Below are 21,978 nucleotides of genomic sequence, written 5' to 3' on the forward strand. Positions count from 1 at the left end.
CCCCCTTCCCAGCAGTTTGTGTGATGCTCTGCTTCCCACTTGTGGCTAAAATAGTGTCGGTGATCCACCGAGGCTGGGGCTGTTGCTGAGCAGGGCTTGCACAGGGGCAAGGCCATCGCTGTTTCCCACTCTGTCCCTGGCTCTTGGAAAAGGATTGCAGAAATCCTTTCCTGCTGGAACCCAGCTCACACCATCTAGATAAATGCTGCAATAACCTCAGCTGTCACAGCTCCTGTGACCAACTTCCTGTGCAGGAGGAAGACACCACCTAGCAGGAGGTACCTCTCCAATTTGCTGCAAAACCACATTAGTGCATCAAATATTATCCACTTAAAAATAAACAAAATAACTGCAAACAAGAATCTTCAAGTGCAACTTCCACAAGTTGCATGATGCTAGTTTCAGAGGTCAGGTTGCTTTTACAGGACCAAAGTATTGTATGAAGCTCTTGCTGCATCACTTCCAGAAAGGTAAGCTGCTTGCAGAGCTCTGTGCACACACAGAAGGAGCCATGTTTTAAGGATTTAGGCAATAATAAAAGCATGACTAAAATAATCCAGAAATAAATACACTTGTACATAAGTACTCTGACTCTCTAGAGAAAACTGGCATCAGAGTACTGTTTATAGCATCAAGAGCTCTGGAAATCATAGCAGGATTTAGCTGAAAACTGAGTGGAAGGCATGAAACTATATTACTGGGGCTGAACTGGGGCCAATACATTAGCAATCACAGGAAATGCCATGACTGATGCACTCCTAAAGTATTTGGACAAGGAATCAATCACAGTTCACCTCAGCTACTTGATGCTTCTTCTCCTCCCTTTTTACTCAGGTGATTGTTGGAAAGGTCATTAATCTCATGAAAGCATTTGATGACTGCAGGACCAAAAATCCCAAATTCATAGCTCAAGGGAGTTTCTCATGTTCTCAGCAAAAGGTCAGCCAGAGCTTGAGGCTTGCCCTAGGGTTTGCTTCCCCATCTCGGAGTGGGTGCAGATACCACAGAGCCACCTCTAAGGTATATTCAAAACCAGTAGCAAAGTTTGCCTCCCCTCTCTGCAGCAACTCTGGTTTGCCCTCGTGAGAGCCCTCACTATGCCAAACCATAAAGAGCAGGCTGGAGCACATACCTTAACTCTTAATCTAGTGAATGTAAACTGCTTGGATACTGCAATGGATGTCTCAACAAACAGCAGCAGCTTTGTGTTTGATGCCTCTCATTCCTTCTGAAAATATGCATACAAGAAGTCATGAAGGAAACTTCCAGCCACAACTTTTAGAGCATCATGACAAAATGTTCTCTCACTTACAGGACACATAGTAGGCCAGAAGGGTAATTTGATATCAACTGAAAGGGAATAAGGACAGGTATTGATGCAGTACCAGCAGGAAAGCACTCTAACTATTTTTAGGGGTTTTCCAAGCATAGCAGCTCATGTTGTGCAATCAGCCAGATGCTACCTTGACAAGGGCAAGGATTTCTCTGTTGCAGGGGTGGCAGATCATTTGCCATTAGTCGTGAGAAGCTTCACTGTGACAAAAGTGAGTCTGGATGACTTATACTTGCCAGGTACGCAACTCCTCCTTTTTTGAATCTGAAAATGTGGGCTCAAGTCATGCAAGTGACTAACACATACTGCAAATTTTATTTTTATTTCCTTATTACAGAAACTAAATCAGTATATGACTACATCTTAAGTAAAACAAATTCACCACTGCAGAAAAAGAGCATTCTTTTTATTCTCTAAAGAACACCTGTGAACACAGAATGAAGTCTATTTCAGTACATAAAAGCTTCTTCTTAGTGCACCTCTTCATTGCAGTTTCTCCATTAGTTCTTTTAAAAAAATCATTACACCTCAGGTACTTATATATGCTTGCATTGAGCTTTGCATCATCTACCCATAATGCAATTCACATCTAGAAGTCAGTTACGAAGCTAAATCAAAAAGGCCCCTTTAAGTTTGCTTTATTTACAGTTGCAATGGCTAAATTTTAAATACTTTACAGTCACTCCCAGCACCTGCTCCAAATTCAAAGGATTAGTGCATTCCAAAATTTCTCTTTGTAACTATTTTCTAGAGGGGATTAAGTTGTCCAAAACTACAGCTATGTAGGTACCCTCAGCTACCAACATAATGTACCTTTTTAGGAAATAAACATGCTGACAAAAATATTTATAATAATGAATGACAAATTAAGAAACTCAACCTTTAGGAAGAATGGACATGAGTTTGGTTTTGTGCTGCAGTCACTGTCAACTGTGGGAACACCAGCAATGTGGGAGAAACAGGAAAAAAGGAATGCCAAAGTCCAGAGTGGGTGTCTCTGGTTTCTTTGTGAAGAGAACTTTTCCTCCTCTATTTCACCACATCTCTCGTTACTACTTTTTTGTTAAATCCTTGGGCAAATTTCTGAACTGTGATAACACACAGATTTATTTCAGAGGGGAAGAAAATAATGATGCATCTGCAGGCAGGCTGACTTGCATTACCTGAATAAATACAGATCTGTTCCTCTGAGTTTTACAGTTCACAAGTAGATGCAGGTCTTGTGGCAACTGAGAAACTGCTGTAAAGATTAACAATTAGGATGCACATGCATTTATCTGTTCTTACATACTTTCAAACCCAAATGGAAGGAAAAAGTTTTTGTGATTCACTTAGATCCAGAAGAATTGTTTTTTCTCACACAATAAGGTAAATTACTTAGCACATTCCAGGTTAAAAAAATTACAGTAAACATTCAGTAACTGGAATGCATATAATATACAAGTAACATTACATTTACAAAGCTGTTCAGGGCAATTTTTCTTTCTAGAATAAGCATAAAAAAGTTACAAGCTAATTCACAATAACTTTAGTTACAATGTTATTAAAATACATTGATGTTAATCATAAAAATATTTTACTATTTACATGTATATTGTATAAACCTTAGCAATAAGAATATGCCTATTTCAGGATGCCTTAAATGAATATTTAGGCAGATCGGCCCATTTTATAGTGCAGTAACCTTGTTTTGGTCTTCACACCATGAAACTGTACCAGATTCACAGCATCTTTGCTAGTGCTTTCCTAAAAGGCTTAAACTTTTTTTTATTTAAGAAGCATTCATTCATTACAAAGAGTCAGTTTTGTTTCCACTTTGTTTCTTATTAAATCCCACCCCCAACAGTTCAGGACACTCTGCCTGGCCTTGTGCGATTTGGTTGCATTTCCAAATAAGGCTGTAATTCATTTCGTCAGTTATCACACTATCTTGCTTGTAGGCTGGATGCTGTGCGATAAATTCCCTCATCCATCGAGCAACTGTCATTAATTCTCCTGTGGGCAAGGGGAAGTCAAATATCTAATTTAGCACCTACAGTTCTCTGCATTATATACACAGTTAAAGAGTAGTCCATGCTTTCACGAGAAACACTTCTTGTTTTTCAAATATGGCTAAACTGTGGGCATAGTTAAGCTGACATACCACTTGTCATCTAAAAGCCATTCATCTGGTGCAATCTTCAAACTTTCAGATGTTGCAATGACATAGTGCAGAGAGAAGTAGCTACTGGAACAGGTGTTACCAAGAGACTGTACAGCAAGATGTCCTAAACATTTCATTTAACAGAATCTGACTGAGATGAGCCAACAGACACCTCTACACAACTACATATATACAAAATAATTTTGTAGTTCATCCATCCAGCTCCGCTGCTAGTTTTGATCTGTCTACCTTTGCTTACTATTCTTTCTCCCTCTGGCAGCTACTCTAGCAAAAGAAAGGCAGGTTCCCAATTGTACCAATTTCTGGTTTGTACACACTGCCTCTACTTCAATACACAATACTTGGGGTGGTCAGCAAGTGCCTAAAGGTCCCCAACACTTCTATACAGGGTCATTGAAGAGCACACACCACTTGCAGGAGAACTGACATTCCTAGAAAGTAGCAGCTGGAGGCCAGGCTGCTATATCTTGCTCTGAATGCCGCATATGCAAGCAAACCTTAACTACTACAAGTTTAAGGTAACTGACAGCAAGACATTAAGACTGTCTGACGGGATGATTGAAGAGCCTAGCAAAACTTTTATGGCTAGCTACTGGAACATCAGTTTCCTCATGAGAGTGGAAAGAATCAAGGACTTCCACCACAGAAGTCTTCAGTTTAAGAATATTATAAAAAGAAAGAGGAATCTAGTTAGAGAAAGCATGGAGAAACACACAATAAAAAGTAAAAAGCATCCAAGACTGTTTAAAAATATGCTAGCAGTGGTTTTGAACAGAGGTACATGAACACAAATGAGAAAAATTGCAAAAGCAGAATAAAAAAGGTTATTAGAAATAAAAATGTCCTTCAAAAACCAGAAGTCATGTTTTAAAGAATGAGGCCAGAATTTCTATAGAAGAAGAGGGCAGAAAAAAAAAAAAAACCCAAGAAACATTTTTTTATTGAAGACAATAAAAACTCACAGGAAAACTTTCTCATACCAACAAGAAGCAGGAGGCCAGCAAGAAAAGCAGTGGAGCCAGGAGACGAGCAGAGTGAGGCATAAAAAAGAGACACATTCCTGGACTGAAAGCCTTACAGGCTGTCTATGCAGGAGGAGTTGGGAGCAGTCCAGCGCACACCAACATAGACACCTAGTGGCCAGGCACTCCCCATCCTCGTCACAGTGTAAACGGGCAGCACAGCCTGTGGCTCTCAAAGATCATACAGGGATAAGGCACCATGGACTGACAAAAGGTGTGAGACAACTTCCAAGCAAGGAGAGACAAGACAAAGGGAATCGCAAGCTCAGAAGTTGTTCAGAAGTACTGGAGAAGTCTGAACAATTATGAATATTGATGAGAATTGAGTAGAAAAATGCGCTCCTACAACATAGGAACTAGAAGGCATATCATGGAATAACTGGGAAGAGCATTTAAACTAAACACTCAAAACTACAGGAACTACTTTTTTTAAGTGCATATAATAGAACTGTGGCATTTCTTATTGTATGACTTTATGGGAACCAAAAGTGTAACTGCTTCAAGGGCAAGGCAAAGATCACGGAAATCACATTTGTGACCGTTTATCAAGCACTGTGACTACTGCACCAGCGTTGGCCGAGAGAGCTCCCACACTGCAGGCAGCCGGGAGCCAGGAGAGCACAGCAGGACAAGGATTGCTTGATGCTGCTATCTCAATACTGCTCTCATTAATATCTGGTGGTGGTCAGCACCTGCTGCCTGCCTACCAAATCTGTAGTCTCACTGAGTGGTGGCAGTCACACACCACCTAGACAGAGACCAGGAGGGCAATACCCAGCTGTGCTGCAAGAGAGGATGTAAGTGAAGCTCAGATGGATGATATCAGGACAAGGTTACAGCCACAGCAGTTAAGGTGTCAGTGTTTAACTCACGAGTGCTGTGTTCACCATTTGAGGAGAGAAATCAGAAAAATGGCCACTCTTTGTGGAGATGACATGCTAGACAGGCTGCAGATCAGGAACATTTGATTTAAGATTGAAAGTAAACTGGAATAACTCAAAGCTCACAACTGAGAAACATCACGGCACAGTAATACAATACCTAATGCTTTTTATTCTGTGAATTCTGGCTCTTAAGAAGCATAATTTAAAAGTCATTTCAGTTCATTAGAGCTAAACTATAAAACCTAGACTCTTGTCTACCTCACTCTCACACATTTTAGGTCTGTGTAAATACACGAACTGACTTTTGCAATGACTGCAACTTTGCATACCAGGTAGCAAAGCTGTTCTTTGGAGGGAAACACCTGCCACTAGGGGTTGGACCCAGGTCACTTATGCATTCCTTGTTTTTTCAACAGCATTTCTTTGAAGGGGAAAACCCAACAACAGACAAGCAAATATTTAAAAACTTATTACCATTCTGAAGTACTGCTAAAGTACTGAATTACCAGGTGAGAGAAAGTCCAGATTTCCAGCTCAGCTTTGAAAAGGTCTTTACCTAGAAGTTTCTACAGCAATTTTCAAGAACTAAAAAGGAATGCAATACTTCCGTTTAAAATTGGGGGAAAAAAAAAAGAAAAAAGTCTTGAATTACAAGACTAAAATTATCTAGCTAAATTTACTGCAAGGCAGGTGTTCAAGGGATTTGCAAAGAAAAAGTTAAAAAGCTGCTGAAGTCTGTACTAAGTGCTCAGTTCTGAATTAAAGTTCAGCCTACATCTTTTACTCATTATACTGCTGCATTTTAAGAAGGAAAATAAAGGTGGTATAACCTGTCTTGAAAAACATTGCAACATGGGAAAGACAGTGGAAAAGCCTGGTTTGCTCTGTGTTGAAGGAGTTTTGCTACTTAGAGAAGGGCTTTCTTATCAGGGAGCTAGAGCCTATGTCCTATGCTCTAGCATACCTGAGTTTAGACTTATGAATGCTTTGGAGTCACACCAGTAACACCAAGCAGGCTACCAGACCCAGCCTCACTCTTACACTTCCCAAGTGACAGGGAAAAGTGGGTTAGTATATGTACAAACTACTACAAAGTGGACAATACACTGGCAAAAGCAGCAGTAAGTAGTGCTGAACAGAGAAATCTTGGATTGGATATATGCTACCCTGTAAACCGTAACTGTTTCTTTATTGGTTACTAATTTAAATTCTAAAATGGATCACTAAACATTAATAATCAAAATTAAACAGGATCAGATTAAAGCCAGAGAACATGCTCTAGTCCTTTGCTATCATGATTCAACACTTAAACCAGACAGCCACCACTGCCATCAGTTTTACCCAACTGAAAGTAGGAAAATGCCAGGAAAATCGATGTCCAAAAATGTCAAACATACCAGAGGCTCTCTTTTTTATTAGCTTCAGGTAGTTTAGGATGGTGCATCTTGTGTCCACATCCACTTCCATATTTTCAAGATATGAATTCAAAACTGGGATCAAACCGGGAAAGACTCCTTCCTGTGTAAGAGAACAGAATCAGCATGAAACACACTCAGTCTGGTTTCTGGGAGGGCAGAATAGAGTGTGTTCCAGGTAGAAGAGGCTATGACCTTTCCGTTGATAATTGTATCAATGCTCATCAAGGTGTACTCTTCTGTGTCGGTGCCTGTCCCATTCTGTGCAGAGCCACATCCATCCACAACAGCATTTCCTCCTTCATGGGTGACAAAGGGAAAGGACGAAATGGTTAGAAGGCAACAGATGCACTTAACATTGACAACAGTGTTAGTCAGATTGCTTGTTGTTGTGATACCTTTGCATATGTCTTTCCTGAAGTAAAACATTCCCTGTCGGACCGCATCTCTTTTCTGGGCCACTTTCATGTTTTCATCCACCTGGCAAAAGAAGTATTTCAGAGATGTGTGACCCTTCGGAGCAGTGGGATTCTAAACAAACTCTCATATTTTGGTTTCATAAGTTGAAACATCTACTATGTTTCTTATTATTTCATCGCTCAGGTCAAGCTGTGGAGATAAGTTTGATTTCATTCTTCAGTGTCCAGTACAAACCCACAAAGAGACGACTTTTTATGAAACTGGGTCTCCAGTGGAAAAAGGTAATGGTCTCCTGTTAGAACATGCTATGCTAATTTAAGTTTCGATGAAAACACAGGAACATTTGTGATTAACAGGTTGCATCCCATGTGGCAGGCTTCTTTGCAGATTTAGATGCAATTCAAATGAGTACAGAAGAAGAAAATTGCTATTTCCCTAGCCACAGTTTGCTTCTTTTATTTACAAAATCATTGCTGCCTTTAGAAGAGTTATCACCGTATTAAACAAACTTTTGGAAACAGCATTCAAGTAACTTTGTATGGGAATTGTATCTATTCCATTCCCAAACATCTGTTAGATATTTCAACTTAAGATTGCTAGTAAAAAAGTTCTAAATTGCAGACTTCTCAAAAATTCTGCAAATGACAAAGTACATGTGCTCTGCAAATGACATAAGCATTGCTCTGTCTTTCTGGATGGAAGATTTTGTCCAACTTATTTGGTCGGTATGTTCTCAGGGAATTAACATCATACAGCTTTAGGACATCAGCTTTACCATATTGTCTTCAGAAGAAAGGATATGGATTTGCTGAATTCTTTGTCTGACCTTTAATTAAGGGCAATGCAAAATCTTTACTTCTTACCTTTCAAAGCTTTGTTTTCAAATGTCTATTTTTATTCATATTATGAAACTTATTTACACAACAGGCCGTTTTGAAAGTTTGAAAGAACTCCAGTCCAAGTGATGAGTGTTCAACCGCATTCAATCAGACAGCAAAGATTAGTGTGAGATTAGCCCCATAACTCCCTATTATTTTACTTGAAAGAGGCAGGCTTACCAATGGTTGTGCAATTCTATGTTGCATTACCTGCCAAATTACTTGGTGAGCTCAAGCAATTTTAAACCCACCAGTTCCCCAGTTCTGTTCAGGTTCTTTCAGCACCTAATCTCTTTTTCACTTTTAACTAGTAGTTAAAAATTGTGTCATTTTGAGACACTTCAAATAACAATGTAACTATGTAATATAAGTGCTAAATTGCTGCATTATTTATCAAGTCTGAACTCCCTGACATCTCCTTTTAGAAGTCATACCAAATGTATGGTATCATTACTGTAAATTTACAACTTCAGTGTTTTTCTCTATCTTAATTAGAAAACACTATGAAAAGCCACAGGATACACGGCTATGCTGTAGCCAACACAACCAGGATTTTCCAGTACGGAGTTTGTCAAAAGCCTTCTGCACTACAAGACCTTTTTTAAAGTTACCTATAACACTCCAGGAATATACATCTAAAAAGACATTTTTTGGTCAAGGGCCTCAGAAAGAGGATATGCAGGGACAGTTTCACACAAAACAGTTCAGCAATTGTGAGGACAAGATTAAGGCAAAAGCACATTTTGCATGACTGGTCTGTCTAAATACAAGTCACAGCTGTGACCAGAATCAGCAGTATTTGTTTCCACTCAAATACTATGTAACACTAAGCATGCTGACTCCTCCTTTCTCTCTCCACCAGATACAAACAAACCAGAGAATAATAGCATGAGACATAGGCAACAGTCATGCTAAAATAAGTGTCTAAAGTTTTTATTTTGTCCTCCACGGGTTATTTCCCCGTCCATGTAAAACGGTCCAAACATGTCTTTTTCCCAGCCTCCAAACAGCCTTGTGGCAATGGTATTTCTCGACATTTCTGCAGTAGTGAGACACTGCTAGGCACCACAGAAATTCCTACAGCATTTGTCTATAAGTTTAATTCCATGAGACAGCAGTAAAATTGTTTAATACTGTAGAGCTGACATCAATTCAAAGTACTGCTATAGATGAAAACTGACTGAAAGATAAAATTACTATTCTGTAAGTGCACAAATATTATTTCCTAGCTTGCAGGGGATAAAAAATCAGGCAAATACATTGCATTTATTTCTAATGGATCTGATCTTTCACACCTACCTTGGACAAAGGAATGAGAAAATCCAGTTTATACGACAGAATCACTCTGGTTAGCAATACCACAAACACAACATATGCAGAGTTTTCAAAGTCTGTTAACTGGACCTAGACATGAAAGGATTAGAAAGTCAATTACTGTAGTGAGAACACGCTCGTGCAAGTAGTCAAATATTGAGGACAGTTTAAAACACTTTGACTCGAATGTTCATGTTGGTGCTTGTATTCACACCCACACACACACACAACTCACCAAATGGTGATGCACACACAGGAATCATCAGCAGTGACTTGAAATGCACAGTGCACACACACATGCTTCAACAAACTCAACCTTCAATCTGATACCAAAACACACTTGTGTTTCAAAAGACTATCTAATAAGCTGCACCTTCAGGCTCTCTGTCTAATTACAGATGTATAGTAGCTTTTAAATTTCCACTCCTTAAAGGGATTAAATTCATAGAGCTCAGAAACTGACAGCTAGAGAATTAAAGCACTCGTGAAAAACAAAACAATGACATTAGAATTGTTCAGTACCAGGAAATGTACTGGAAAAATACAGTTTCTAGAAGCTAAATGGGGCTTTGTTTACTGTTGCTTTAATACAAGCCTAATTCCTTTCCCCATCACCCCAAATCCATTAGCATGCGTTGCTGTGCTGCAGTGGATTCACCTGCCAGTTACATTCCCACAGTTCACGTCTGATTAAACACTGCTGTCCACTTCACTTGCATCTAGCAATTCAGAGGGAAGAAACCACAGCACAAGTAATAAGAGTTTGATACTGGATGGCATAATGCCTAGTACTTTTCCACTTAAAAGGAAATGTGCTCTTGTGCATACTGACATCTTTCTTACCTCCATAGGTCTGAATTCCACTCTCCATCCAATATCTGAATTGGGAGGTGGTGGCTTAAACCTCATTGTCTGCCAGTTTGTAGACTGAATATTCTGCAAAGCACATGAAATAATCTGTCACAATCAAGATACACATCAATCTATAATATAATCAAAATAAAATAAGCAGATAAACTAGAGTCCTAATATTTTCCTTGGAACAGCCGATCAAGTTAGAGAAGTGCTTCCAAAGTGGCATGACTTCCTAAAACCCCCAGTACTAGTACCCATCCTAGGAGCAAATACGTTACACTTTCTCATGCTATTGTGGTTGAGTATTATGTACAAGATACTAGGGCACTAGTATATAGCTGACTTTTTTTTTATGAGGGGTTGACACATCCCAAACTAAAAATACCTAATATCACCATGGCGATTATCTCACAAAACCGTAAAAGAGAGACGTTTCTACATAACCAAAATGCAAAACAGTTTTTAGGAGGCCACAAAAACAGACAGTTCCCCTTAACACTTATATACACAGCTCTAAATTGGGCTCTTCTTATTTTATTTGGTTTAAAGTATAAGCCATCGCCTTCTAAATAAAAGATAAAAAAAGAGAAATAATATGCTTATAACTGCAAAGTCATGCTAAAGAACTAGTTGAAGTGAAAGTGCAATGAAAAAATTCTTAGCTACTAGAGCCATCCTTCAGTTAAGCAGTACTATAAAGAATAAACAATCATATATATGAAAATATTTACTAAATTCCTCCAAATCAGACATAACCTCAAAATGGTCGGATTCATTTGCATCATCTAGATGTATTCTCTCCTCAAACAAAGTCAATGGGTCTCGAATGAACAAGTGTGCAATATGCTGTGCCAAAAGGTGGTCAATACCTACAAAATGAAAATTCAAACAATTCACACATATCAAAACAGGCTCTAGGAAATCAATTTTTTTACAAGACTGAAAACATCCAACTCTGCAATACTACCTTCAACCCACCACATCCTGTTAAAGTTTAAATGATGACTTCAGGAAGGAAGGAAATGATTAAAGAGAAAAAAAAAAAAAGAACAGGTTCTTGTTTTCTTGTTTGGAAATGGCAGCTGAATATTGGTGTGGCTGCCTGTTTCTTCCTGTTTTCTGATGCACTCTGTGCCATGTTTCCTAAAGCAGTTCTGCTCTCTCCATAAAGATAAAATATTAACTCCAGCTTGAGAAACTCAGTTTGATGCATTAGGGACAGTTTCTGTTATAAATGAATCCTTTTTAAAAAACTCTCAGGACCACGCTACACAGATACTTCCTGAGTAGGAGTAACTCTGAGGGCTGCACAATGATTGTAACAAACAAGAACAAAACCAAAATATCCCCACACACTGCAAACATAATTCTTAACCTGCTCATAATGAAGCAAGCACTTACCTTCCTTTATTAGGTGCTCGTAGATATCTTTGTCTATTGTCAAATCAATGTCATTGTATTTCTCACCACATTCAGATAGATAACTGTCTATGGAATCATATCTGGATTTACTGATTCTATAATGGTTGTTCTTCAGTGGCTATATAATTTAAGAATACAATATTTTAACAGCTTGTTAACAATGTTACCTAAGTTTTGCTCACTAATGACACTTATGTGAGAATTATTACCCTGTTTAAAAAAGCCCTACAGTCTCAATTAAAATTATTAAAAAAGCATGAGTCTTAAAAAGGATCAATAGAAAGCAGTCCTGGAATTATGACTATTTTGTTTGCAGACGTATGTATCTGAGCAAAAAACCAGTCATCACACATTGACTAGAATTCTCTAGAAGTGGAAACCTCTTCCTGATGTAATATACCATTACCCCAAGTACCTGGAAAGCATTATTACAACTATTGCAACACATATCAATACAGTTTCACTATATGCACGTTGTTAGAGATGCTTTTAAATTTCAAGTAGATTTTAAAAACTATTTATTTTATGTAATTTTGTAAGTGCCTTGAATGCAAATTCCTTCTTAGAGAAACTTTAGGTTCGAGTTCTGACATCTGGCTCTCTTCACATAGTTCTAGTTTATATTACTCGGCAGCACCTGCTATTTAATCCAGAGCAATTTTTGCCTTTTGGGCTCAAGCACAAACTGAGAAGTTTCATCACAGGAGGCCCTTTTCAGCAAGCTGTGGAGGACTGGGATTCCATACCTAATTAAAAATATATATTTGCTAAGACAAACTGTACAACCAAGGTGAGTGTTTACACCATCTCTCCTATATTTACCAAAAAACCCACCACATTCCCTCTTTAGGGATTCTGATGAGCACAAGCAGAATTTGATGCTAAAGGAGATTTAACTTTTTTTACCTGAAAAAACCCAGACATCTACTACCTAACATTACTCACCTCTAGCCCTCTCTCTTCGCGTGTTCGATCATCCACAGATGCAGAGATTACTCCCCAGCGACAGTCAATATCAGACACGTAGCCTCTGTAGAATGGAGACGCAGCACTCAATGCCATCTAAAATAAAACAGTCTCATATGAAAACAAAGGACAGGCCAAGGAGCCAAAAGCAAAATACAGCCCTACTGGAAAGGGAAACATGCTGGTCCAGAAGTAACTCAAGTATATACTTCAGTGTACTGTACAGCCAAAGCCTGTATAACCGAAAATTTCTTAACTGCTACCTCCAGAAAATGCTTAGATGGAGGGCTGCATTACTGAAGTGGCATCTGACACTCTCCAAATGTTTTTACCTCTACAGATCAGCATTTAAGGAACACAAAAATGACATAGGCAGAAGCAATTTTGTGACAAATCAGCAAGTATTCTGCTTGCACACTTTGAAACTTTACAAGTTCACCTGGCAGGCATTTTATTTTGTTAATTTTTGTTTGGCCAAGCACCTTAGCAACACAGCTGGAACATACCTCACTCAGGACAGGATCTGCTCACCATCCAGACCAGAGAGACACTTTATTTCTGTAACACCTGCTATAAACATCTGTTTATGACCACATGCTTTCAAAAGGGACAGCTTTAAACAACTTAAGCTGAAATCCTCTGTAACACCAGTGCAGAGTTGAAAAATTAAAAATTGTTTTCAGGAGTGAACTTGCCTTGATTCCAAGAAAAACCGCCCCAAATGTATTTTTAGAACTACTCAACAGGAGTCTTATGCATGTGGGAGTGAGGGCAGAGGAGAAGAAACAGATACGAGGACCGGGAAAGAAGAGGTATCATCTGTTTTGTGGTGTCGTTTCCACATTAAATAGATAACACAACTCATGTGACAACCTAGAAATAGTCTGACACTTCCCCCAGAGCACCAAACTTGTGAGCTTGTAATTTAGATTTTATTTTTTTTACACGTAGTGGCTTTTGACACTAAGGAAGAGTTCATCTGACATGTCCATTACTTACCACAATGGGACAAATTGTGGCTAGCTGATCATAGAGATACCTTGCTTCAGAAATGCTGCAAGCCTGGAATGTTACCTGTTGGAAGTAGTACAATTGCTATCACCATTTCTATAATCATACTATAAGCATCGTCTTCCTAGAATTAAAAATCAATGATATAATAAAAAGATTTAAATACCAAAAATTGTAGATTTTTTTTGTTTGGTTGGTTGGGTTTGGGTGGGTTTTTTTCTGTGGATCCCCCTCCTACATCTTGGACACATTTTTGCCCCACTTATCAGTAGCATTTATATTACAAGCTTTTTTTCCACGCTGTTTCCATGTTCATTAAAAGATTTCAGACCATAAGTCTTCCACGATGAGGCTAAATATACAAACACTTGCCAGAATCAAAGAAAACTGAGTTAACATCTACAATACACATGGGTTGGTAATGCACCTTCAGGAAATAAGCCAGGAACCTACTTACTTAGAACAACAGTCAGACTTTACTGTAGATCTAACATTTGTTTTATGTGACGCTAATCCTGTTTAAAAGAACATTTCAAGACGCCTTTGATCCTGCAAAACTGCAAAAAAATAAATATCTGTGTGTCTACTGTAGCTTTCATTAAAAAAAAGTCCAGCTTTGCCTGTTTCAAAGGTTAGAACACAGCAAAAGATGGAAAAGAAATGTTACTTGCAGAAGCCATTAATACTGTGGAAATCCTACCACATATAGGCCACTGGAAAATATACTGCTTTGTAATCTTTTTGTGAAATTTGCTGAGAGCAGCATCAAACACAAGACACGTTTCTAGTAGCAGACCTTACTCTCTAGACTTCTCAAACCAACACTTTATGCATTTTAAAAATGCAGAGTGATCAATCACCTCAAAAGTCTCTTCATCTTAGCAGTTTACATATTTACATATCAGAGGATAACTCAGTTGGGAGTGTACCACTGTACCACTACCACTACATTATACAACACACTTAAACTCTAGATCACCATTACTGCTTGTTGTCCTGAAGAATGCCAGCTGAACACAGACTTTCCTGTTCCACAGATAATAATTAGAGTTCCACAAAACATAAATGTTCTTCTCAGCTTGCCACTGAAAACCAATACAACCTCAAGTTAAGACTTAAAAAAAACGAAACCCAACCAACAAATCCCTCCACCTGAGTTCACCGGTGCCTCAGTGGTGGGCTTTTCTGGGGGGGTGTTGGTGACGGTGGTGTAGGAAGAACATGGGATTTGTTAGTATTTGTTCTGTTTGTCTTTTTAAATCTGCAGCCAACATTCACTAAAACATTCTAAGTTAGAAAATGGTTGTGCTGTAGACAACATATTTCTTCTGTGTCTATCCTTCAAGTGGCTATCACAAAAAAAAACCCAAGCAAACAAAAATCCACACTTTAAAAGGACAAGATTATTTAATTCTCTTGCAGAGAAGCAGCTAAGTATGATTTCTTATCACTAACTTGGGACATTCAACACTAGGGAGCTAGCCTTGGAGTGGAGGTGGGTTGACAGCCACCTATACTCTCTCCCCAGACACTGATATTTGCCTCCCCTTCTATGTTTATTCCAAACCACAATAAATATGAGATTCAATATGGTTTCTAGACAAACATCCCATTACAGATAAAAAGGGCATGGCTGTCTTCTCCAGAGGAGGGCTATAGGCACTGCAGGGGCAGCACCTCTCACCCCACTGCCAGTGCAGGCTGTCCCAGCTGAGCTCATCAGGACATTATTTTTAACCCTGGAAATACATCAAACCAAGTTGTAGCTTGGTGCACAGTAAGAAAAAAAGGGACAAAACAAAAAACAAAGCAACAGAACCACTCCCAAAACACAAAAGGAAGTATGCATACTGCAAATTAGCTTATAAAAAATAGGTGGGGAAAACATGTTTTCTTCTAGTCAGTTATCAGGAATTATCAGTTGATCCAGAAGCAGCTGCCAGCCTTCTTTTCATCCTCCCTTTGACGATAACAGGACTACCAAATTTGAATTTGGCCACTGATTACAAGAATGGGGACTAGTAAAATGGTATTCCTTAAACAGGAATTTACTAATTCTTTTTGAAGTTCATACAATGACTGAACGATAAGGCTGGATTTCTTTTTTTGGTCTTAAATAAGAGAGAGATTGTACAAAATATGCCATTACCGAACTTAACACTTTGCAAAACCACACAGTATTATGTACCCTTCACTACTTCATCAGATTCTCCCTAACTTGCCCTTACTGACAAGAAACCATACTTAGCAGCTGTCAATAACTTCTATTTATTCGGCTTTTGTAGTTTTTCAGTCTCAAACGGAAGTGTTTTTTATGGGGTTATTTCTGCCACTGCTATGAAACAAGAGGAGCCTGGAGAATTTCCTTTAATCCCATACAGACTTAACACTAGCCTCTTCCTAGCTCTGCTTCCAACATGGTGGTGGCAACGGGCACATTTTATCAATGTCAAATATACTGCAACTACCTAAGGCATCAGTCAGCCCCCAGCATCAGGCTACTATGACAGAGAAACATTAAAAACAAACAGAAATTGGAAGGATTAAAGCACTCCCAATATTCAGCACCTGGATTTAAAGGGAAGATACTGTAAGATAGGAGTAACTCAGGCAAATGAATGAAAATAAGAAAACAGGACCAAGAATGTCTCCCAACACATAGTAACAAGAGATAGCTATCCATGTGTATTTGATAGGTTCATGGCACAAGCAGAGAGAAGACAACTCCTTATCAGATAGATAAAATATTTAAGAATGAGAAACTTTATACAGGAGTTCATGATGTTTGTAAATAAAATAAAATCACACAAAAGCAGAAAGCTACTTATTTTAAAAAATATTCCCAGGACCTCTTGCCACTCCCTCCTTTGCTGTTCTAAGAATACAGAAGAGGAAAAATATCCAAAATGAATAACCAAAACCTCCCTCACATTCCTACACAACAGCTCAGTTTCCATCTTCACAGTGTCCTTTGGTCATGCCTGAAAGATGACCAGAATGGATGATGATCTTTGACACTTGGAAAGTGCTGGAGTTCCAGGAGCAGGTACTTGATCAAATGTGGTTTGACCCTTCCAGCAAGTCATCCGACCACATTTGAATATCAGCAGAAAATAAACATAATGCAAACAAATAAACTTGATGTGTTGGATTGACCCTGGCTGGATGCCAGGTGCCCACCAAAGCCACCCTGCCTCCTCAACTGGACAGGGAAGAGAAAATGTGACGAAAGGCTCATGGATAGAGATAAGGACAGGGAGAGATCACAGAATCAACTAGCTTGGAAAAGATTTCTGAAATCACTGAGTCCAGCCCATGACTGAGCACCACCAAGTCAACTAGACCATGGCACTAAGTGCCATGTCCAGTCTTTCCTTAAACACTTCCAGGGATGATGACTCTACTGCCTTGCTGGGCAGCCCATTTCAGTGTCTAATCATCTCACCTGTAGAGAATTTTTTCCTAAACTTCCCCTGGCGAAGCTTAAGACTCTTGCCTGTCACTAGTTGCCTGGGAGAAGAGGCTGACCCCCATCTGGCTACACCCTCCTTTCAGGCCGTTGTAGAGAGTGATAAGGCCTCCCCTGAGCCTCCTCCTCTCCAGGCTAAACAACCCCAGCTCCCTCAGCCACTCCTCACAGAACATGCGCTCCAGAACCTTCACCAGCTTCACTGCCCTTCTCTGGACACGTTCCAGCACCTCAGTATTGAGCTGAATTGAGCGGCCCAGAACTGAACAAAGTACTTGAGATGTGGCCTCACCAGTGCTGAGTACATGGGAAGAATCACTGTCCTGGTCCTGCTGGTGACACTATTCCTGATACAGGCCAGGATGTCATTGGCCTTCTTGGCCACCTGGGCACACTGCTGGCTCATGTTCAGCTGGCTGCCAACCAGCACAAAGTCCGTTTGTGCTGGGCAGCTTTCCAGCCACTCTGGCCCCAGCCTGTAGCACTGCCTGGGGTTTCTGTGGCCAAAGTGCAGGACCCAATACTTGGTTGTGTTGAACCTCATGCTGTTGGTCTCAGCCCATCTATCCAGCCTGTCCAGGTCCCTCTGCAGGCCTTCCTATCCTCCAGTAGATCCACACTGACCCCACTCAGTGAGGTGGGATTCACCAGTTACTGTCACAGGCAAAACAGGCTTGACTTGGGGAAATTAACTGAATTAGTAGTCAGAGTAGAATAATGAGAAATAAAAACTAAAACACCCGCCCCTCCCTTCTTCCCAGGCTCAACTTCACTCCCAAATTCTCTACCTTCTCCTGTCCCAGCAGTGCAGGGGGACAGGGAATGGGAGCTGGGGTCAGTTCATCACATGTTCTCTCTGCTGCTCCTTCCTCCTCAGAGGGAGGACTTCTCACACTTTTCCCCTGCTCCATCATGGGGTGCTTCCCATGGGACAGTCCTCCACAAACTGCTCCAACAGGAGTCCTTGTCCTGGCTTCAGCTGGGACAGTTAATTTTGTTTTTAATGGCTGGTACAGTGCTGTGTTTTGGACTGTATGAGAATAATGTTGATAACACACTGATGTTTTAGTTGTTGCTGAACAGGGCTTACTCTAAATCAAGGACTTCTCAGTTTCCCATGCTCTGTCAGAGAGCAGGTGCACAGAAAGCCAGGAGGGAACACAGCCAGGACCCCAACTGGCCACAGGGATATCCCATACCATATGACATCATGCTCAGTACATAAACTGGGGGGAGTTAATTGGGAGGGGCTGATTGCTGCTCAGGGACTGGCTGGGCATTTGGCAGCAGGTTGTGAGCAACTGTACCACTGAGCATCACTTTTCTCTTGAGTTTTATTCCCCTCTCTCTCATTTTCATTATTAGTACAATTATATTCTAGTTTATTTCAATTATTAAGCTGTTCTTATCCCAAACCCATGAGTTTCACCTTTTTCTGACTCTCCTCCTCACACCACCAGGGGTGGGGGTGTACATGTGTATGAGGGAGCGACTGCATGGTATTTATTTGCTGGGTGAGTTTAAACCACGACAGCCCTTCCCATGGGCTACACTTCATAAACTGCTCCATAGGGTGCAGTCCTTCAGGAACTGACTGCTCCAGCATGGGTGCTCCATGGGGTGACAGGTCCTGCTAGGAACCTGCTCCATTGCAGGCTTCCCACAGGCCTCCTTCATGCATCCACCTGTTTTGGTGTAAGGTCCTCCAACAGCTGCAGGTGGATTTCTGCTCCACTGTCATCCTCCTGCCTCATCACGGTCTTCACTGCAGGCTCCAGGGGAATCTCAGCTCTGTCACCCAGAGCACCTCCTCACCATCCTTCTTCACTGACCTTGGTGCCTGCAGAGCTCTTCCTCTCACATGTTCTCACTCCTATCTTTGGCTGCAGTGCCATTGTGCAGTATTTTCTCTCCTTAATGTATTATCCCAGAGGTGCTACCACTGCTGCTGATGGGCTCAGCCTTGGCCAGTGCTGGGTCTGTCTTGGACCCAGCTGGCATTGGCTCTCTTTGACATGGGGGAAGCTTCCAGCCACTTCTCAGAACAGCCATCCCTTCAGCCCCTCTGTGACCAAATCCTGGCCAGCCAAACCCAATATACTGGATTTTAAAACTAGATTACCAGACATAACATTATATTTGTTCTTCTATCTCTCCCTTTTGCCCCAGTGATGGAAAACGCATCAGTTGAATTAAGAAAGCAAAAGTAGGCATAAGGCAAGTCTTAAAACGGGAAGCATTTAGGGAAAAAAACATGCAGTAACATCTTGAAAGCATATGCACTTTACCTGGAGACAACAGTTTCCCATTCCAAAACCCATAGCATCCATGTATATATAGTCTGGCTTAGCTGCCTTTGCTGCTTCTCCATCATCATTAGGAAACGTTTCGATAAATGGTGATGGTGTGTTCTTATCTTTAAATACTGTGTGGAAAATACAAGTAACAGTAACTCAGAGCAGGAGACTGAACAATTATTTTAAAAAAGCAAAAAAAAAGGTTGAATTTACTCACTTGGTACATTTATCACAACCTTTTCTCCTCTTCGGTGTCGAATGTTTCTGGTCAGTGTACTACAACAAAAAAAAGTTTGTGGAATTATCTGAAATTTTCTCTTTATGCAAATGTTTTTGCAGTTAATTGCTCAACAATTCTGAATGTCAACAAATTCAGAATGTCAACTTCCTATTTATTTTGAGCATTTTCCTTCAGGATGGTTCTTTTCCTGGTTTAAGGTAGACAACACTGATTTTTTATCCTGTGAAGTCAGTCTTATTTTGATGGACTTCACAGTACTATGCTGATAAAATAGTCGGAAGTAAAAGGTAAAGACCTGAAGAATAAAAGGGCAAGTTAAAAGGTGTGCTTAGTTTTTAAATAGAATAATTGTCATTTTTCAAAGTCTCACCTTACAGTGAAAACCCCTCTTAGACTATAGAAGTACAACATGATCCATTTCAGAGTAACTAGGGCAAGCTACTGCATACACTGAGATGTCGCTCTGACATACCTGAGAGCTGGATTAACCATGATGGAAGCATTTAGCCACAGGATTTCAAACCGGAAACAATTTGGCAGTAGCAAAATCAAAACCTTTTGCCCCATAATAGCATGAACTATTACATAAGGAACTTGAACTTAACAGTTTACTTTCTTAAATCACTTTGAAAAGAAAAAACATGTCATCACAACCATTTCTGTCCAAGTCCTTATGATATCTGCAGCAACTAGACACAGTGCTCTCTATTCCAGTAATGTAAAGAATTTGCAGGTGTGTCTAAGATATTAAGGCAAAGAAAAAATATTCAGCTTCTCAATCAGACTCCCCAAATATTCTTACCTAAATCTAGGATGTTTATTGATGGCTTCATCTGGAAAAAAGAGGGATTTTGAAGCTCCTCCTTCTACTGGTGTTGGCTTATATTCCGGCAGTGTAAACCCAGGACACCCTAACCTATGTAACACAACAATGAGATCCAAGCTGTAATGAAAACAGACTGTGATTTTAAAATGGTCAGATGATCAGAGATTAGGATCCTATTAGACAACCAGCCAACAACCAGCTTCCATGGTGGTTAAGACAGCCTTTTTTATTTTTTCAAACCACTAGTCTACCATTATGGACATTTTCAGTGGCTGACGCAGGAGACTTCACAGTATTATGTAGAGTATATACACATGTTAAAGTGTGTCAGTGCTAGTCATTAATACTGACATGCAACTGCATTCTGTGCCTTCAAGAGTTTCTCTAGAGGATACGGGTTAATGCTGACTGCTGAAGTCATTTATCCAGCTCTGCTCCCAACAATCTACCCCTGTTAAAATATATACCTAACCAACTCTGTAAGAATCAGAGGTAGTTTCAAGTGATACGTCCTGAGTTTCATAGCAGCTTGTAATTCTAGAACTCTAAAAATTCCTGAGAGGAATGTAATAACCAAAGAAAAAAATGCAGCTATTAGGTGTAAAATATTGAGAGAAATGCAAACTAATCAGAATATAACTCTCCTCTTTGGAAAACTCCATTTAAGTTTCAGAGTCACCTGAAACAAAAATTAGCTTTCAGTATAGCTTAGACAAAGGAACCTTTGGCAAGGTGGAGGTAAAGAAGCAGAAGATCAATTTCTCCATGCTGACCAGTAAAAAAGGCAAAGATTATGTTATCTTGAGAGGCTCTAGTACTTAGATGGATAAAAAAAAGTTAGCTGATAAAGCTATAAACAAAGTACACAAAATACCAGGAAACACATTTCTGAAAATATAATTTATTCTCAGCATGTATTTTACTATTGTTTGCTTCTTCCTAGTTTATGTATACAAGTTGTCCTGCAACTTGTAAACCCAGCTTCATTACCTATGAAAGTGCTACACTGCAAACTGCATCCCTCTGGTCCTCAAGACAGAAAACAACTTTCTGGTCCAGCAGCAGGGGCTCATGAATTTAAGAACTAGAGACACTTACCTAGCATCTAAGCTATAAATTTTTAATATTTAAGCATTTTCAGGTTGTTAATTTTTAACTGAGTTATTTTAATTTGAATAAAATTACTTCTTTACCTTTCTTCTGTCAGCACTCTGACAAGTTTTTTTCCTTTTCAAATGCAGTTTTTTTTATTATACACATGTGTACATGCACAGATGCACACAGGCATATGTACACGTCATTGTAGAGAGAATGTGGCATAAAAGTCCAAACCCATGAAACCTCAGAAATATATTAGCAAGACTCCAGTCAAACCAACAGGCCTTGAATTGTAAGATAGCAAAAGGTGCAAAAAGTAAACTAAATTAGGCTAGCCTAGGGGGAGCAACCTCTGAGGTACGA

General features: G+C 39.7%; 1 protein-coding gene across 2 annotated transcripts in view; it reads right to left on the minus strand.

Annotated features, from left to right (window-relative positions):
- Window positions 1-1,636: 1,636 nt before the first annotated feature.
- GCLC (glutamate-cysteine ligase catalytic subunit) overlaps window positions 1,637-21,978 on the minus strand; it is a 36,423-nt gene continuing 16,081 nt past the window's right edge. Inside the window, exons 4-16 of one of the 2 annotated variants that reach the window (XM_027696012.1) lie at window positions 20,494-20,607; window positions 19,668-19,726; window positions 19,442-19,578; window positions 13,673-13,747; window positions 12,653-12,769; window positions 11,687-11,825; window positions 11,042-11,154; window positions 10,274-10,366; window positions 9,416-9,520; window positions 7,217-7,298; window positions 7,014-7,117; window positions 6,801-6,921; window positions 1,637-3,328 (exon numbers count right to left, since the gene is read on the minus strand). In XM_027696012.1, coding sequence (XP_027551813.1) covers window positions 3,123-3,328; window positions 6,801-6,921; window positions 7,014-7,117; window positions 7,217-7,298; window positions 9,416-9,520; window positions 10,274-10,366; window positions 11,042-11,154; window positions 11,687-11,825; window positions 12,653-12,769; window positions 13,673-13,747; window positions 19,442-19,578; window positions 19,668-19,726; window positions 20,494-20,607 — 1,465 coding nt within the window. In that variant the 3' untranslated portion in view covers window positions 1,637-3,122. The remainder of the gene's footprint in view (window positions 3,329-6,800; window positions 6,922-7,013; window positions 7,118-7,216; window positions 7,299-9,415; window positions 9,521-10,273; window positions 10,367-11,041; window positions 11,155-11,686; window positions 11,826-12,652; window positions 12,770-13,672; window positions 13,748-19,441; window positions 19,579-19,667; window positions 19,727-20,493; window positions 20,608-21,978) is intronic. The other variant, XM_027696013.1, reaches the window with a different exon arrangement.

This window comes from Neopelma chrysocephalum, unplaced genomic scaffold, assembly GCF_003984885.1.
Source record: "Neopelma chrysocephalum unplaced genomic scaffold, ASM398488v2 Primary Assembly neopelma1_104, whole genome shotgun sequence".
NCBI lineage: Eukaryota > Metazoa > Chordata > Aves > Passeriformes > Pipridae > Neopelma > Neopelma chrysocephalum.